This window comes from Fringilla coelebs (assembly GCF_963513975.1).
Source record: "Fringilla coelebs genome assembly, chromosome: 4".
Classification (NCBI taxonomy): Eukaryota; Metazoa; Chordata; class Aves; order Passeriformes; family Fringillidae; genus Fringilla; species Fringilla coelebs.
In genome coordinates this window covers 37,827,562-37,843,873 of record NC_140032.1, presented here as the reverse complement: position 1 = coordinate 37,843,873, position 16,312 = coordinate 37,827,562, and the positions used below count along the sequence as shown (strand labels likewise).

Genomic DNA, 16,312 nt, shown 5'->3' with positions numbered 1-16,312 from the left:
ATACAATGTTTCCAATTGTTCACGATGGAGGATTGCTCTGTGATTCAGCTGAAAAAATACATACAAACAAAATATGAGTATTTATTTGGTTTTTCTTGGTTGCTTTTTAGATGCACTTAAAATCTGTTAATAATGTGTTTTAGGCTTGGTTTAGATGTGTAGGAGAGATTGGTAATCAATAGAGTGTAGATTTAGAAATTACTGGTTACATATGAAGGTACTAGCTAATCATCCTTGCTTTGTTTTTGTACAAACAGATTCTCTTCTGGTAGTTCATAAATTGAAATAAACTTTGAGTTAAATGTGTGTCAAAGTTGCTCTTTTTTTCCAGTTGCTTCTGTTGAAGTTTTTCTGGAGTTTGCGCACAAAACAGAACGATAATTTGACTAGGACATTCCTATTTAACCAATGGAACACAAAGTCACTAATAGACAAATTTAACTTACAGCTGAATGACAGTAAAGAAGAGTGGCATGCAGCATTGGGAGACCTAAATGATGATACAATACGCATAGTATGGAAAGTGTCTTAATTACTTGTTCAGAAATTTCTGTGCTAGGAACATAGTTTGAATACTTCATTTACCACAGAATTAATTGATTCCTGTGTTTCTCTGCTGCAGGAACTCATTATACAATGACAAATGGAGGAAATATCAACAGTTCAACACATTTACTGGACCTTCTGGATGAGCCAATTCCTGGAGTAGGAACATACGATGACTTCCATACCATTGACTGGGTTCGAGAGAAGTGCAAAGACAGAGAAAGGCATAGACGGGTACTTGAGATAAATAATAGTACTTTTTCGGTTGCATGTTGGAGTTAAGGTCTGATTTAGTAACACATACAAATACAGGTCTGATTTAGTAACACATACAAATACATGCATGTCCTTTAAATATGTACCTAGTTACATCAGCTACATTTTTTACTGTTTATAAAGCACTGCTTAGTTGGATACTTGCAGTCTTGCGGCATTATTACAACTTCAAAAAGAAGCAGTAATTTAATAGAGTGGGAATAAGTCCCTGTCACCCAAATACCATTTTTAAAGTACTGCATTTTTTGCATGCTAGTATATTTAAGGCTATTTTCTAGTGTAGATGTGTTTGTAATAGTACAATAGTTGTTTTGGTGGTACTTGTACAGAAAAGTGAAGTGTGATGTGTATTGCTTTTGTACTGACACAAGTGTCTGTGCCACTGCAGATGAGTGTGCAGAGTAAATAAGGATAAATTAAGAATAACAACTTTTTCAGTACAATAATATTTGTCTAGAAGTACTCTAGGGTAATTATCAAATTTTTAATTTTATTTTACTTTTATATGTTTTTTATGCTAAAGATAAAGATGTTTATATTTGAAATAGAAGTTTTGGAATTTGAATCATATTAAATAGTTTATTATTAGTATGCTAACAGTTTAATTGAAGTTCAAAAATATTTAATCTATAGGAGGGAAATAATGTTACAATTCACAGTTTAGCTGTATGCCACAGAAATAATAATGTATTTCCTGGATTTTAGCTCTTTAAATTAAGCAAAAAAATGTTTCTCTGTCAGTTGCTTGACGTCTGAATAATTAAGCTGATTTATCTATGTGAAGCACTAAATACAAGCAGAACACTTGTGGTTTCAAGAGAGGGTTTATTTGCTTGAAACTTGCATCATGCAATTTGTATGTCATACTTCCTTTTGTTTCATTATTCATACTACTGAAATACATGCAACTCTACATGCCGATTTCTCCTTGCAGATTAACAGCAAGAAGAAAGAATCAGCATGGGAGATGACAAAAAGTTTGTACGATGCATGGTCAGGATGGTTGGTAGTCACATTAACTGGTTTGGCATCAGGTAAATGAAAACACAAAGGATTCTTTTCTTATTTGTCAGCAAGTATAGTTGTTGTGTTTTTCTTTTGTTCTCCACCAACCCAACTAAGAGCTGGTTCAGTCTACTACAGCAATTCCATAAGGGAAGAAAAAAGGTGACTATCTTGATTTACAGGCTTCACCATTTTGCGGTGAGGGTTTACTGATCAGATGGGAACCAAAATCCTCACTGAATTTAGAAAGAGTTTCTCAAGTGTTTTTGAACTTCCACCTACTAAACTATCAATGTTCTTTAATCCTGTGATTGAGATTTATGTTTTCCCTTTCTGTAAAATTTTGGTTTTTACCTGTAGAATTTCTTGTGGAAGTGTTGATTGTAAAAGTATATCTGGTGTATATGTAGTTTTGGCAAGCACATTTCCTTGTAAAGCATGTGTTTATGGACTAGTGAATTGTAGCCATATGTTTATGTTGTACCTTTACAGAGGTTCTTCCACAGAAAATACTGGCTTTAAAGGCAAAGTTTGTTGACCTATACTTCAGTTCTCTCTTTCCTTCTTAATGTATTTTAGAATGGATTTCACAAATAAAACCATCCAATAGTTTGTGGCCCAGTGGTCAGGCAGTGCTGCTGCTTTTTCTGTTAGTATAGTTTGAAGTGAACTAAAACCTGCAGTAAGGAAAGATCACAAACTTTGTGCCCAGTTTTTCAAAATGAGTACTTCAAATAGACATTTTAGATTAAATGTTAGGAAAGTTAGTTGTGGAGTAAGGCTATGCCTATTAAAAAGCATGGAACAGTATAATTACTGCTTAGATATATACATAATCACTTTCACAAATCACATATAAATTAATATATATGCAAAGTTTGTAGCATGTTTATATACTTCTGGATGCACAAACCAGGAGTGTATAATCACTGGAAATTGTTTATGATAATTTAAGTGGGAACATGCAGTGTAGTGTTTTCCATCCCCTAAGCTGCTGTTTATGAAAATTCCTTTATTCTGTTTCTGAGTAACAAAGTGAGCAAATTCAGGTGTTGAACACTGGTAGGCTTTTCAGTCTCAGATACCTTCTCTTGTATGTGTGCTGGATCTTAAATGGTACAACCTTGAGTTCAGTTACAAGGACATCTTATGTTTATGTGTTTTAATAATTTGGTTGAAATTCTGTTCTACTGAAGTACTGCTTTTGACGTGCCAACACATGGGCTAGAATCCTTTTCCACCTTTTAGACAGGTGAATCCCATCTCTTTCTAGCAGGCTTGGTGGCATATAAACTGTTCATCACAAAAAAGTAACAGTTCTGTTTTTACTCTTAACTCCTTGGTTTCAGTGGACTGTTGGAGAACTGCGGTATAGGGAAAAAAAAGGAAAAAAAAAGTCAATTAACTTGGGAAATATACAAAGTACTTAATTCTTCAGAAATATTAGTCTTATCATAACAAAACCAGGATATAATCCTGGAAATCAGTAGGATATTAAACGTGTATTTAACTAAGTCAATACTTAATACTTCAGTTAATACGAGCACATTCCTTCATTTTAGCTGTGTGTGTTATTTCTGTTTACCAGAACATTAATACAAAACTTTTTCTAAAACAGGGGCATTGGCAGGATTAATTGACATAGCTGCTGACTGGATGACTGACTTGAAGGAAGGCATTTGCCTTAGTGCTTTGTGGTTTAACCATGAGCAGTGTTGTTGGGGTTCAAATGAGACCACATTTGAAGAGAGAGATAAATGTCCGCAGTGGAAAACATGGGCAGAGCTAATAATTGGACAAGCAGAAGTGAGTATTTCTTGATGGTCTTGTTCAGCAGCTTGGCTGAATAGGGGAAAAAAAATGGTCTTAAGGTTAGGATTCTAAACATGAATTTGGGTTGTACTGTCTGTGCCATTTTTCAGCATTTGAATTGATTGCTAGATTATAGTGTAATAAATGTGTATTTTGTGAACTGCAAGGAGGCTTGGAGTATTGCAAATGTAAGGAAATTATTAGAATATAGGGCTGTTGATAACACATGAATTTTTATTCTTGATCATAGCTGTATGTAAATTAAATCCATTTATGGTGTTCTCTGATAACCAAGAATAGATTTGTTTGATTTTTTTCTACCACATTTTTCTAAATAAGAAAGATTTACTCAATATTCACTAGATTTTAGCAACTATTAGCTATTAAAAATATACTTGTTCTATGTTTATTTTTTCTTTTTAAGATGAAGTGTTAGAACACTTTCTACCTTTTATAACCCAGTCTGTGCTAATGTGCAGGTGTCATGGCTTTATGCTTTTCAAACAAAACTCTCTCTTGGCAATAATTATTGTGCCTCAAAATGTGTATATAAATGTACTTGCAGCAAGAGTAGTTCTGGATTATTTTAAGTAGTGATTTTGCTCTTCTATCAAATCTATTTTCTGACTTTTTGTTTTTTCTTTTAGGGTCCAGGTTCATATATAATGAACTACATCATGTACATTTTCTGGGCTTTGAGCTTTGCCTTCTTAGCAGTTTCTCTGGTGAAGGTATTTGCTCCCTATGCCTGTGGCTCAGGGATACCTGAGGTGAGGTCTAACTAATATATATATATATATAATAGGTGTTTCATATTAATGTGTAGATTACTGCTGTCTTAATGGGTCAGAGGAAAGGCAAGAGGAAGCACCCTATGTCTTTGAAGAAATATATTAATATTCAAACTGAAAACATGTCATTTCGCTAATTGTTTCTGAGAAAATACCCCAAATTTAAAAGAATTTCCTGGGCTAGTAGATTTTGCTTCTGTTGGGACCACTTTTAAGGAAGCATTTGGATTAGTATACTTCTGAAAAATTATTTCCAAACCTCCCCTAATCCACACCCTCCCTGGTGATAAGAGAGCAGTGATTCATTGACACAACGTGGGTTGTTTGAGCATCAGACTTTTGTTGCAATGGCTTTAAGTTGCCTTAACTAGCACAAACCAATGAACAGTCACAATGTGAAATGTGTAGTATCCTGAAAAACTTGCTGTTTACAATTGCTGTCTGCTACTATCCACGGAATGGGAGAGAAAAATCCAAAGTCAAATCAGTTCTGGTCAGTCTCACTTCTTCAGGTTTTCTGTACATATTTTTTTTGTCCACCTTTGTTTAAGCCTGGAGCAGTTCTGTGCCATTATTCCAGAAGAAATTTCATCTTAAATTTTTCAAATCTATCTGTCTTTATTTTCTAGACACAGCTGCCCAGTGTTTAATGTACATCCTATTTATGGACATGTTGTCCTATGGGAGCTGTATATTATTTACTCCGCATGGACATATTTTCCAGGCTTATAGCATTTTTAAGCACAGTAATACCTTTAGCAAGGGATACATTTTTCTGATGGACATAGGCTGATCTTTTCCATCTTTATGTGAAGAAACCTACTGTTGATTTTTATGTAGTGATGGTAAAACACAAAGAAAAAACAGGGGTGGTATTGGTGCAAGTTGGGATATTGCTACAGTAGATTGATCTTGAGTATGGTTTTTGCAGATTTATTTTCCCTTTAGAAATTTTCTGCCTTTCGCTCGATAATTTATATCATAAACTAATGAATCCAGTCTTAGAAGTTGCTGCAGATTAATTTTCTACTAAATGTAATTGATACTGTAGTTGTATGTTACTATCCAGTGTTTTAGAGTAAGTTGCAAATGAAAAGCTTCTAGCAAGCAGATAGACTGAGTATGGCAATCTAAATGATACATGTTTTAAAGTGTGACAGAGTTAGTAATTTGAAAAGTCTAGCTTTGAAGTTCTGCAGCTAAAATTAACGGAATAATTATTTTCTGAAAATTGAAGAATGCAGTAACAGGTACAGTTTTTTATTTCTTCCAGATAAAAACTATTTTGAGCGGCTTCATCATCAGAGGTTATTTGGGGAAGTGGACTTTGATGATAAAAACAATTACTTTAGTCTTGGCTGTTGCATCAGGTTTAAGTTTAGGAAAAGAAGGTCCTTTGGTACATGTTGCTTGCTGCTGTGGGAATATTTTTTCCTACCTCTTTCCAAAATACAGTACAAATGAAGCTAAAAAAAGAGAGGTAAGTTCTTGAAAAAACATTTCTAGAATGTATTGAATATTGGTGCATTTACACTGATTTGTTTAAAAGATGATCTTTGTTCTCTTGGATAATGTTTAGTGATTATCAATTGTTATTTATTGTGTTAATGTATTATCCCCAGCATTCTCACAGGTAAATAATTTCTATGGCAGTCAGTTTGTATTTCTTCCACTTCAGAGACCATTTGGTTTTATTTAAATTCTTTCTGTGCTTGTCTCTACATTTTGGTAATTGTCCTCAATTGTGAGGAGAGCAGAGTACTCTGAACCCATGAACAAAGTGTACCTGGTGACAGCAGTCTTTTCTGCCCTGTTTCAGTTCACTGTTGTTAACGAGAGTGCGGTGGGTTAGACTTGGTGCTGGCCAAGCAGTTCTCTCACCCCTCTGTGTTGGCAGGATTGCAGGAGAGAGTAAGATGAAAAGCTTAGAGGTCAAGATGAGGACTGGGAGATTCCTCACCAGTTACCATTGCAGGCCAAACAGACCAGATTTGAGGAAGTTACTTGACTGCCAATAGTACGCTAGCGAGAAATGAAAACAAAACTAAATGTATCTTGCTCAATACTTTCCCTTCTTGAAAGGCTCAGCTGCACTCCTAACTCTTCTATCCCAAAGTGGAAGGGGATACTGTCTCTGCTGCTCCTTCTTCTTGATATTCGTTCTCTGCTCCAGTGTGAGCCCCCACCCATGGGAGACAGTCCTTCACAAACATCTTCAGCATGGGTCGTTTCCACAGGGTACAGACATTCAAGACTGCCCCAGCCTGGTTCACCCACAGGCTGCAGTGCTTACAAGAAACCTACTCCTGCTTGGGCTCTTTTTCACAGGCCATGGCTCTTGCTAGGAGCTTGCCAGGAGCTTGCAGGGGCTGCAGGGTGAAGATCTGCTCTGCCATGCATCTGCTCTGCTCTATCATCAGCAAACTTGGCTGATAGGTATAGTGAGATTTTGTTGCTTGTGTTTACAAATAGGCTTTGACAAACCCCCTCACCTTTATTGTTTTCCAGGTGTTGTCAGCTGCCTCAGCAGCAGGAGTTTCTGTAGCCTTTGGTGCCCCAATTGGTGGAGTCCTTTTCAGTCTGGAGGAGGTATGTCAAGAGATGGCACTGAAGAATAAATATTTTTAAAAATCTCTCTTTGTTTAAATAGCTGCAGACTCCTTTAAGCTATGGAGTCTCTCCTAAGAAGGATATTATTTTTTGACCCATATTTCAAAGCCAAGAGTCCTGTTACCCGCAAACTCCTGAAGATGCAGTTTTTTTTAAATGAATGTCAGCTTTCCTTTATTCTCAGTTATTTTATTCTGGAATAGGGCTGAGTCTGTTGATAACTACAGTTTACATACAGATAGAAACACTGCAGCTTTTCCACTAGGAGTTTATTCTGAAAAAAAAAAAAGGAATAGGGCTCTTAATTTTTGAAACAGGCTTTCAAGACTTACTGGACAGTTTTGTAAAGCAAGTTTTTAAACATTACTTAAAGCTTCAGACACTAAACACAATTATATGATAATTAACAAAAATATGATAATTATGAAAGGGCAAATATACTATAAAACTTACCTAAAAAGCAAGCAAATTCTCATCTCCAAAATATATTTTATGCTAAATTAGTTTTAATTGTAATTTTCAAAATAGGGAAGATATTCTTTCATGTGGAATTTTGTTATATTCTTAGGGTATTTTGAGGACTTCCTCTGTGTCAGAAAATGCAGCAGAAAACTGTCTTAAAATTCAAATCAGGCTATGTGGGGCTTAAAAATGAAATTGCATGTTCTGTTTTGAGGCTTTTAAATTTTTTTTTGTAAGTTTTAATCATACATCTTAAAAATAACAGATCTGTGATAAACCTTTCAATATAAGTTGAAAGGAGATAAAAATATTAGCAGGAAATCTGAGAGTACAGCTAGTGCACACTGGTTCTCATGAAGGCTATTAGGAGACACAAAGCAGAGCAGCTTTTTTAGCTTATACCATGTGAGCAGCAGTATTCTAACACATGCATAAACTTGTCTTTCCAGGTTTTTAATTGAATCACTAATAATTCTCATGTATTGTCTTTTGCAGGTCAGTTACTATTTCCCACTGAAAACTTTATGGAGATCATTTTTTGCTGCTTTAGTAGCTGCATTTGTTCTAAGGTCCATCAATCCTTTTGGTAATAGCCGCCTAGTTCTTTTCTATGTGGAATATCACACTCCTTGGTACCTTTTTGAACTGCTTCCTTTTATTCTTCTGGGAGTATTTGGTGGGCTCTGGGGAGCATTTTTCATCCGAGCAAATATTGCATGGTGTCGTCGACGCAAATCTACAAAATTTGGGAAGTATCCTGTCCTGGAGGTTATTATTGTTGCAGCAATAACAGCTGTGATTGCATTTCCTAATCCATATACAAGGCTAAACACCAGTGAGCTTATTAAGGAGCTCTTCACAGACTGTGGGCCGTTAGAATCCTCCTCGCTCTGTGACTACAGAAATGATATGAACGCAAGCAAAATTGTAGACGATATTCCTGACCGCCCAGCAGGCACTGGAGTCTATTCAGCTATATGGCAGTTGTGTTTAGCACTCATATTTAAAATAATCATGACAGTCTTCACTTTTGGTATCAAGGTAAGTGTGAATGCAGTAGTTCTCTTACCTGCTGTCATCATTTAATTACTGCCTTTCTCATTTCCCATGTCTCGAAGCTAGAAATTTTGTTTATTTTTTCTCATGTTATTTCTTTTAAAAATAGGTCTTTTTACTTTTGGTTAATAAGCAAGTCCTGTAGCAAACAGTAATAACTTTAATTAAATTCAGAATAATCCTTTGTTCAGCTGAATAGAAATGTACTAAATGCAGTAGGGAGCAGTAACTGTGTGGATGGATGCCTGTTTGTATGGGCCTGATTCAGCAATAAGGGATGATTCTAAAATTTCCAAGAGCAAAGTTCGAGCATAACCACTCAGATTCCCTAGTCTTGGAATCTCTAGACTTGAAGGAAGAACAGACTGTACTCTTTACACTACTCATTGGTGGTAATTCTTATATCTACTCTCATTGTTCACATAAATCTAATTACTACAGATGTTAAAAGGAGACAATGATTTCTTCTGCTGTATTTTCCAGTATTGCATCTTGTGATGAGAAAGTGGGCTTTGTTCATATGACTGTAATGGAAATTTATTTCATCTCCATTACAAGCAGCATAATTTTTGTTTTTCCCAATTGTTTCATAGATCTGTTTTGGAGGTGGCTTCAGCTTCTCCCCAGTCTGTGGCTGTTTTCTGAGGGATGATGTATAATTGTTACACCTTCATTATTTTCTGTCTTGTCAGGCTCCCTTTTTTTTTTTTTTTTTTTTTTTTTTTTGCAAGTACATCGTAATCAAATGTGTCTTAATGAAAACTTCCTGTAGAATGTTCACTAAGCAAAATTTGTGTTTTAATTTGCCTTAACTTTTCAGTGTTAAGTTGCTGTTCAGTGTAACAGTATGCATAAGAAAACGCTTCCTTTCTGTAAGGGTGTTTGATCATTGGAATATGCTGTGCAAAGAACACCCTTGGAAGTACTCAGATCTTGACTGGTTGCAAGCCTGAGCAACCTGCTGAGGGTGACCCTGCTTGAGCAGGGGCAGACAATCTGGGCCAGTCATCTTCAACCTCGACTATTCTGTAACTGACAGAACAATAACATCATGTTGTGTTTCTCATGCTTTGATATTTTAGAAGATGTTGCAGGTTGTTACTTGAAGTTATGTTCTATATGTTGGTTGGTGGGTGAGAGGAATCAGAGTGCATGTTTCTAAAGCTAGTCTTCCTTAGGCCCATAATTCAGGCAGTGTTGTGTGATGTGACCACTTCAGTCTGTTGTTTAGTTTTGTATTCACTTACTGGGTTTCATTTATGTCTGGAACATTACTTTACCATTCACATGTTTATGTGCATCTGGCTCTTTTGCATGGGGTTGTCACCACAAGGTCACACTGCGTACTAGATAGAATTCACTGGTTTACAGAATGGGAGAGCTTATACTTCATTTGAGTTTGGTTCATTTTTTCAGAACTTCAGCATGTGGAAATATTTTTGTGAAGTTGTGAGAATATATTTATTACTTTGCCAATAGGCAAGGAGTCATGTTGCTGTCATTTCTTTCTCAAAAGCCACACTGCCGACTGTAATACAAAGTTTGTTTTCCCTTGGTTTGTTGGTTAGAAATCATCTTTGCAACCACAAATATAGACAAAATATAAAGTAATAATAATTATAAGCTGTGTTTGCTTTTCCTTGGTTTGTTAGAAATCTTTGCAACCATAAATACAGGCAACATATAATAATACTAACAACAACAACAATTCTGAAATACATTTCTGCACCAGCTATTGAATACCACAGCAAAAATCTGTAGTTTGGAATTCCACAATACTTAAATTTCACAGTACAGTACAGGAAAAATTACATGATATGTCCTGTTACAGCAGGAACACAATATTTAATTAAGTTATTTCAACAAGATGTGATGAGATGCATTTAGACTAAGTAAAAATTCTACTCCTTTTTTGTAATCACATCTGTCTGTACCTTAGTGACAGTATAAAATATCTTGATGTTAATAACTGCTGTGAGGAGAAGCAGCAGGCATTTACAGTTTGATGAGACATTTAGGTACTAGTATGTTTTTTGGAAAGATTGGCTTTGTAAGAAGAGGAAAAGGTACACAACAGTTTCTTTATATGAATATGCTGATAAAAGGAAGTTTGCACTAATATTTTACTAAGCCATGGTTGTGTGACAAGGTTTTAGTTAGTAGCAGAAAAACATTTTAAGTAACTAAACTGACAGTAAGAGCTTCTTTCTTCTTCAACCTGTTGTGTTACCTACTTTTTGTGGTGGCGATTATCTTGCCTTTTTCTCTCTTGGTGTGTTTAGCATTCTATATACACTCTTTTCTACAGAAACAGCAATAATAGTACAATGCCTCTTTTAAAACTCACCTGTTGAGTTAATTTATAGCAATTTCAGGAAGCAGTTTAGGAAGGCAGTCCTGTTTAGTAAGTGAATGTTGGCTCTGAGGAACGTGAAGGAATAAGGGAGACAGGAAATGATAAAGAACTCTTTCCAGTATGATTAGCACAGCTCACACTGGACATGCATGTGGTAGAGAATTCTGCTGTTGGCACTGAGTCTAGTTCTTGGTCCTGTATTGGTGGTAGATTTTCTCTTAAACACAGTAAGATATAAACAAACATGCTCATAAAAGGGTTTCTGCTAATCAGGTCAATCAGAAATATCAATAGAATTCTGTCTACTAACCTCCAAGGTTACTTTACATGATTTTAACCTGACAGTTTGAGTGTTTTTCTCTTTCAGAAAAAAAATACAAAAAATCCCTTGTTGAGCCATGTGTCACGTATGTTCCCAGCAGCATAACAGCAGTTCTGTTTTTGTTGCAGGTTCCATCTGGGTTGTTCATACCTAGTATGGCAATTGGAGCAATAGCAGGAAGGATTGTAGGAATTGCAGTGGAGCAGCTGGCTTACTACCATCATGACTGGTTCATTTTCAAGGAGTGGTGTGAAGTTGGAGCTGACTGTATTACACCTGGTCTTTATGCCATGGTTGGTGCTGCTGCATGCTTAGGTAAATAAAGTATACCAAATATGTATCTGGTTTCTTCAATAGCAAAATAATTATTAAAAAATGAAAGGAGTTATAAACTAGTGCAGTTTTGGAATACCTGTTTATAGGGTCTTCCCTCCAGAGTAATACATTCACATCTCTACACAAGACCCTCAAATCCTTGTGATCTGAGAAATAATGTGAAATCTAAATTGATGAGAAATAGGAAAACTTTAGTAGTGTTTGTTCTCTCTTTTTGGTATCAAGAGATGTCATCACTACATTGGTCATAGAAATCAGTTCCTTGAAATGTATAAAATAGAGCATTTACAGTGTCAAGTACAGTTAAAATTATTAGAAAGAAGTGGTATGATCAGCTACTACATCTACACGAATTGCAAAAAATTGTTCTTGAAATTCATTATCCAAACATAAGTTCGAGAAGTGTGTAAGGTATTTTTAACAAGTCTAACTGTTGAAAAAAAGTTTCAAGGAAGGAGGCTTAAATTGGGGACCTAAACTTGTCCTCATTTATAACTTGGTGGCCTTAGAAATTGAACTTAAAAGCTGTTGGGACAGATTCTGCAAGAAGTAGAACTTTTCTTTAAGGAAAAGCATGTTTGAGTAGTCAAACTAGTGGTACAAATTTAGGTTTTGGAGAGGTTGTTCTGGGTTTTAGTAGTGCAAATTGAATCACTCTTAATTGAATTGAAAGACGGTTCATACTCTTTTATTGAATGAAGATACAGCACCAGAAACATTAGCAGAAAAAAATGATTTTAAATAGTAACAAAAGAGAAGTATAATCCTTGTCTTCTGTTGTCCAAGAAAGAGATTTCTTTTCATCAGCTCATGATTCTGTTCAGCTTTTATGATTTAAGCAGCAGCATTAAATTCCTAATCCTTTGGACAACATAGCTGTTGATTTGCTACCTATGACATTTTTGCATTAGTTCCATTCTTTTTTCAAATTCTTACATTACTGGATTTCCTTGCATTTCGCAGTACTTTTTAACCCTGATGTGGTATGGTTTTATTCTTAGCTTACATTAAATAACTGTACATATTTTCCAGTTCCCTTTATTTCCTCCCTTTCTATGAATTTTCCCTAAAACTCTCTTTTTCACTTCTTGAAGTTTTGTGTTAATTTTCTCTGTCTGCATCTGTTGGTATTATGCAGAAGGATGTTTGTCAGATGACCTTTCATGTCAAAGTTATGTTTGTAGGTCTCAACAGGAAGGCAGAAAATTCTAAAATTATTGTTATCTGATACTCAGACGTTACTGGCTCTCATTTTCCTTGCAGGTGGTGTGACAAGGATGACTGTGTCCCTGGTAGTTATTGTCTTTGAGCTAACAGGAGGGCTGGAATATATTGTGCCCCTAATGGCTGCAGTCATGACCAGTAAGTGGGTAGGAGATGCCTTTGGTAGGGAAGGCATCTATGAAGCACACATCCGACTGAATGGGTATCCTTTCTTGGATGCAAAGGAAGAATTCACTCACACAACACTGGCTGCTGATGTGATGAGGCCTCGGAGGAGCGACCCCCCTTTAGCAGTTCTGACGCAGGACAATATGACTGTCGAAGACATAGAAAACTTGATCAACGAAACCAGCTATAATGGTTTTCCTGTTATTATGTCAAAGGAATCGCAGAGACTTGTGGGTTTTGCTCTAAGAAGAGATTTAACTATTGCAATAGGTAATTAACTTTCCATATTGCATTATTATATACACCCATTTAAATTTGTTTTATATTATTTTATATTTAAAATAGAATTTACTCTGTATGTTTTTAGACTTCAGGTTGATTTAACTATATGATAATATATCTTCAGTAGGAGGCTCTGAATTGAAGAAAATCCTCCTCTCTTTGTCTCTTGTAAAAGCAAATAGGTCAAAACAAAATCTAATCTGGAATTTTTTAGTTTTTTGAGGCTTTTGATAGTATTTAATTTCCTCAAGTAATGCTATACTAACATTGTTCTTCAAAACTGAGTAATTCTCATTTTTGACCAGCAGTATTCTGTGAGAATTACTGTCCAAGTAATTTTTAAATGTAGAATTCTATTTCTTTCTAACAGTGTGTTAGTTACTTCTGTTATAACAATTAAGGTTGTATTATGGAGAGATAAATGCAATATTAATTATTTTAGGTTTATGTTTTTCAGTCTGTTTGTGTAATGGGAAATTAGTCCCTGGGCACATGAGCACACAAACCCTGTTTGTAACATTTCTTTCTGGGTGAATATTATTAGTGCTTGTGTGATAATTGTGATAATGCTTTGTGCACTGGCAAGAAAAATTCTGTGGATTTTGAGGCTACTATCATAAGCAAAAGAGGAAACACACTTGTGTAAGAAAATGTTACAAAACTGTAACATTTAATACAGTAAATAAGTGATGGAAGTTGCATCTTCTATTACTTTTTTTTTAATACATATCTTTTAAACAAAGACATTTGAGAAAGGGACAGAAGTCTCCAGAAACTTATTTAAAAACATATTTTGTGAATGTAACAGTGTTTACTTCAGTCAGGTTTTTGCCTGTGGTCTTACTACTGTGTATACCATGGTATTACATTACATAGGATGGTATTAATATACCATGGTATGTATACCATATACATGGTATTCATATACATAGGATGTATATGAATGTACAAAACTTGGAAATTATTGCCAACACCAAAGTTTGCATTTACTTGAGTAAATGGGGGAATAGCAGAGCATTCTTCTTAGGAAATGCTTTCCGCAGGTAAGACTAATTTCAGCTGCTGAGATTATACAGTGAAAGTTGCTGAGTCTTGGGTTATGTCTGTCTTAAGAGTCATTGTGCCCTGGCAGCCAAGAGGGCCAAGTGTGTCCTGGGGTGCATCAGGCACTGCATCACCAGCCAGGCAAGGGAGGTGATTGTCCTGCTCTGCTCTGCACTGGGTCAGCTGTCCTGCCCAAGTCCTGTGTGCAGATTTCAGTGCCAGATTATCAGAGGGTTATAAAGCCATTAGAGAGCCTCCAAAGGAGAGCCACAAGGATGGTGAAGGGCCTTGAGGGGAAGCCGTATGAGAAGCAGCTGAGGTCACTTGGAATGTTTAGCCTGGAGGAGACTGAGGGGAGACCTCACTGCAGTCTGCAACTTCCTCATCAGGGCAAGGGGAGGGGCAGGCACTGATCTCTGCTCTGTGGTGCCCACTGATAAGACCTGAGAGAATGGCCTGAAGTTGTACTGAGGGAGGTTTAAGTTGGGTATTCGGACAAAGTTCAGGGGGCTGTCAATTGAGACTGACTTTTCCCTGTCAGTTTCTTCAGGAGCTGAGTAGGTTGGGGTTTTTTGGCTTTCCACCTCTTTATAGTAAATAAAAGTGACTTATTTAAGTGAGAAAATTAGTTGAATAATGACTAAAGCTGAATGGCAAATGGCTTTTGTGATTTTTGCCCACTTCCTGGGGATAAAGCAGTGGCTGGGGAAATACATGCAAGGGCCTGGTAGTGTTGATTGAGCTGTATGTCTGCATTAACATCGCATTCCAAGAATATAAATTCTTCCTCCTCTGCTGTTTTTCCCCCTTCCCTGTCTTTCTTAAAGAAAGTGCTAGAAAGAAGCAGGAGGGGATTGTTGGCAGTTCCAGGGTGTGTTTTGCCCAGCATACCCCATCGCTTCCAGCAGAAAGCCCTCGACCTTTGAAGCTCAGAAGCATACTTGATATGAGCCCTTTCACCGTGACAGACCACACACCAATGGAAATAGTGGTGGATATTTTCCGGAAGCTGGGTCTGAGGCAGTGCCTTGTAACACACAATGGGTGAGTAAAGTGGCAGCAATGCTGTGCATTTTTTTAGATACAGTAGTTTTCACTTCCAGGATCAGAGTATTTGAACCAGCATATACACCAGGATCATGGTATTTGAACCCGTAAGTTTGGTATTGCAACTGAGGACCTCAGAATGTGCTGTAGCACCTCTGAAATTCTTATGCCTTCCTTATATTCCAAGTAAGCAGGCAGATGATTTCAGTAATTTTATGATGTTCTGTTAAAAATTTACTGCCATTCAGCAAGCTTGGTCTGTGCAACTTGCTTGTGGAGGAGACACAACTTGTCTTGCAGAAATTTAGTCTTGTGCACTGCAGAATCTAAGGCCTGTATTTCCTGGTTATTATCTATGTTCTGGCAACATGCAATGTATCAGCAGTTACTGAACATCTACAAATACTGGGTTCATAAAGAGTAAAGGAGAATATAATCTAGTCAGTATCTCTTCTTCTGGAGTCTAGTGATGGCAATTACCAGCAAGCTTTTGTTTTTTGAAATACTAACAACTAAACTGCTGCTAGTTCTGGAACTTCAATCTGCAACTTTTGTTTCTACAATTCCAAATATTTCAGGAAAGTAATTTTAAGATTTAAAATGTTTGTAAATGAGACTGTTGGGAGTTGTCTTGTGATTATCTACTAAATAAATCAGCCCCCAGCATCAAAACTAAATATTCATTGTAATTACCTCTTATCTAAACTGCTCCTTGTTTTTTTTACATGATCTTTTTCTGTGCAGCTGTTCCTTTAACATTCTGCTTTTCTGTATCTCTTGCATTAAACACTTGACATGCAACATCAAAGCTCCTACCATAGTATCTTGCTTTCCCTTCAGCATGTCTTTTAAGGCACCTGGGGAGTGAAATGTTGTCTGCTCATTCACATGTTTAGGATTGATCAATGTCCTTGGGACAAGAAATCTGAAATGACTGGGACTTTGTTAGTTTTTCTGTGGGCAAAAGGACTGCTG

The 16,312-nt window shown here is 36.3% G+C and overlaps 1 protein-coding gene across 7 annotated transcripts in view; it reads left to right on the top strand.

Annotated features, from left to right (window-relative positions):
• CLCN3 (chloride voltage-gated channel 3) overlaps positions 1-16,312 on the top strand; it is a 58,636-nt gene that overhangs the window by 36,209 nt on the left and 6,115 nt on the right. For 4 of the 7 annotated variants that reach the window (XM_084203753.1, XM_084203751.1, XM_084203752.1 and 1 more), the window contains 10 exons: positions 623-780; positions 1,757-1,856; positions 3,446-3,633; positions 4,287-4,409; positions 5,704-5,910; positions 6,939-7,019; positions 7,998-8,543; positions 11,365-11,551; positions 12,836-13,234; positions 15,118-15,334. In XM_084203753.1, coding sequence (XP_084059879.1) covers positions 623-780; positions 1,757-1,856; positions 3,446-3,633; positions 4,287-4,409; positions 5,704-5,910; positions 6,939-7,019; positions 7,998-8,543; positions 11,365-11,551; positions 12,836-13,234; positions 15,118-15,334 — 2,206 coding nt within the window. The remainder of the gene's footprint in view (positions 1-622; positions 781-1,756; positions 1,857-3,445; positions 3,634-4,286; positions 4,410-5,703; positions 5,911-6,938; positions 7,020-7,997; positions 8,544-11,364; positions 11,552-12,835; positions 13,235-15,117; positions 15,335-16,312) is intronic. The other 3 variants (XR_014616091.1, XR_014616092.1, XM_084203754.1) reach the window with 2 other exon arrangements.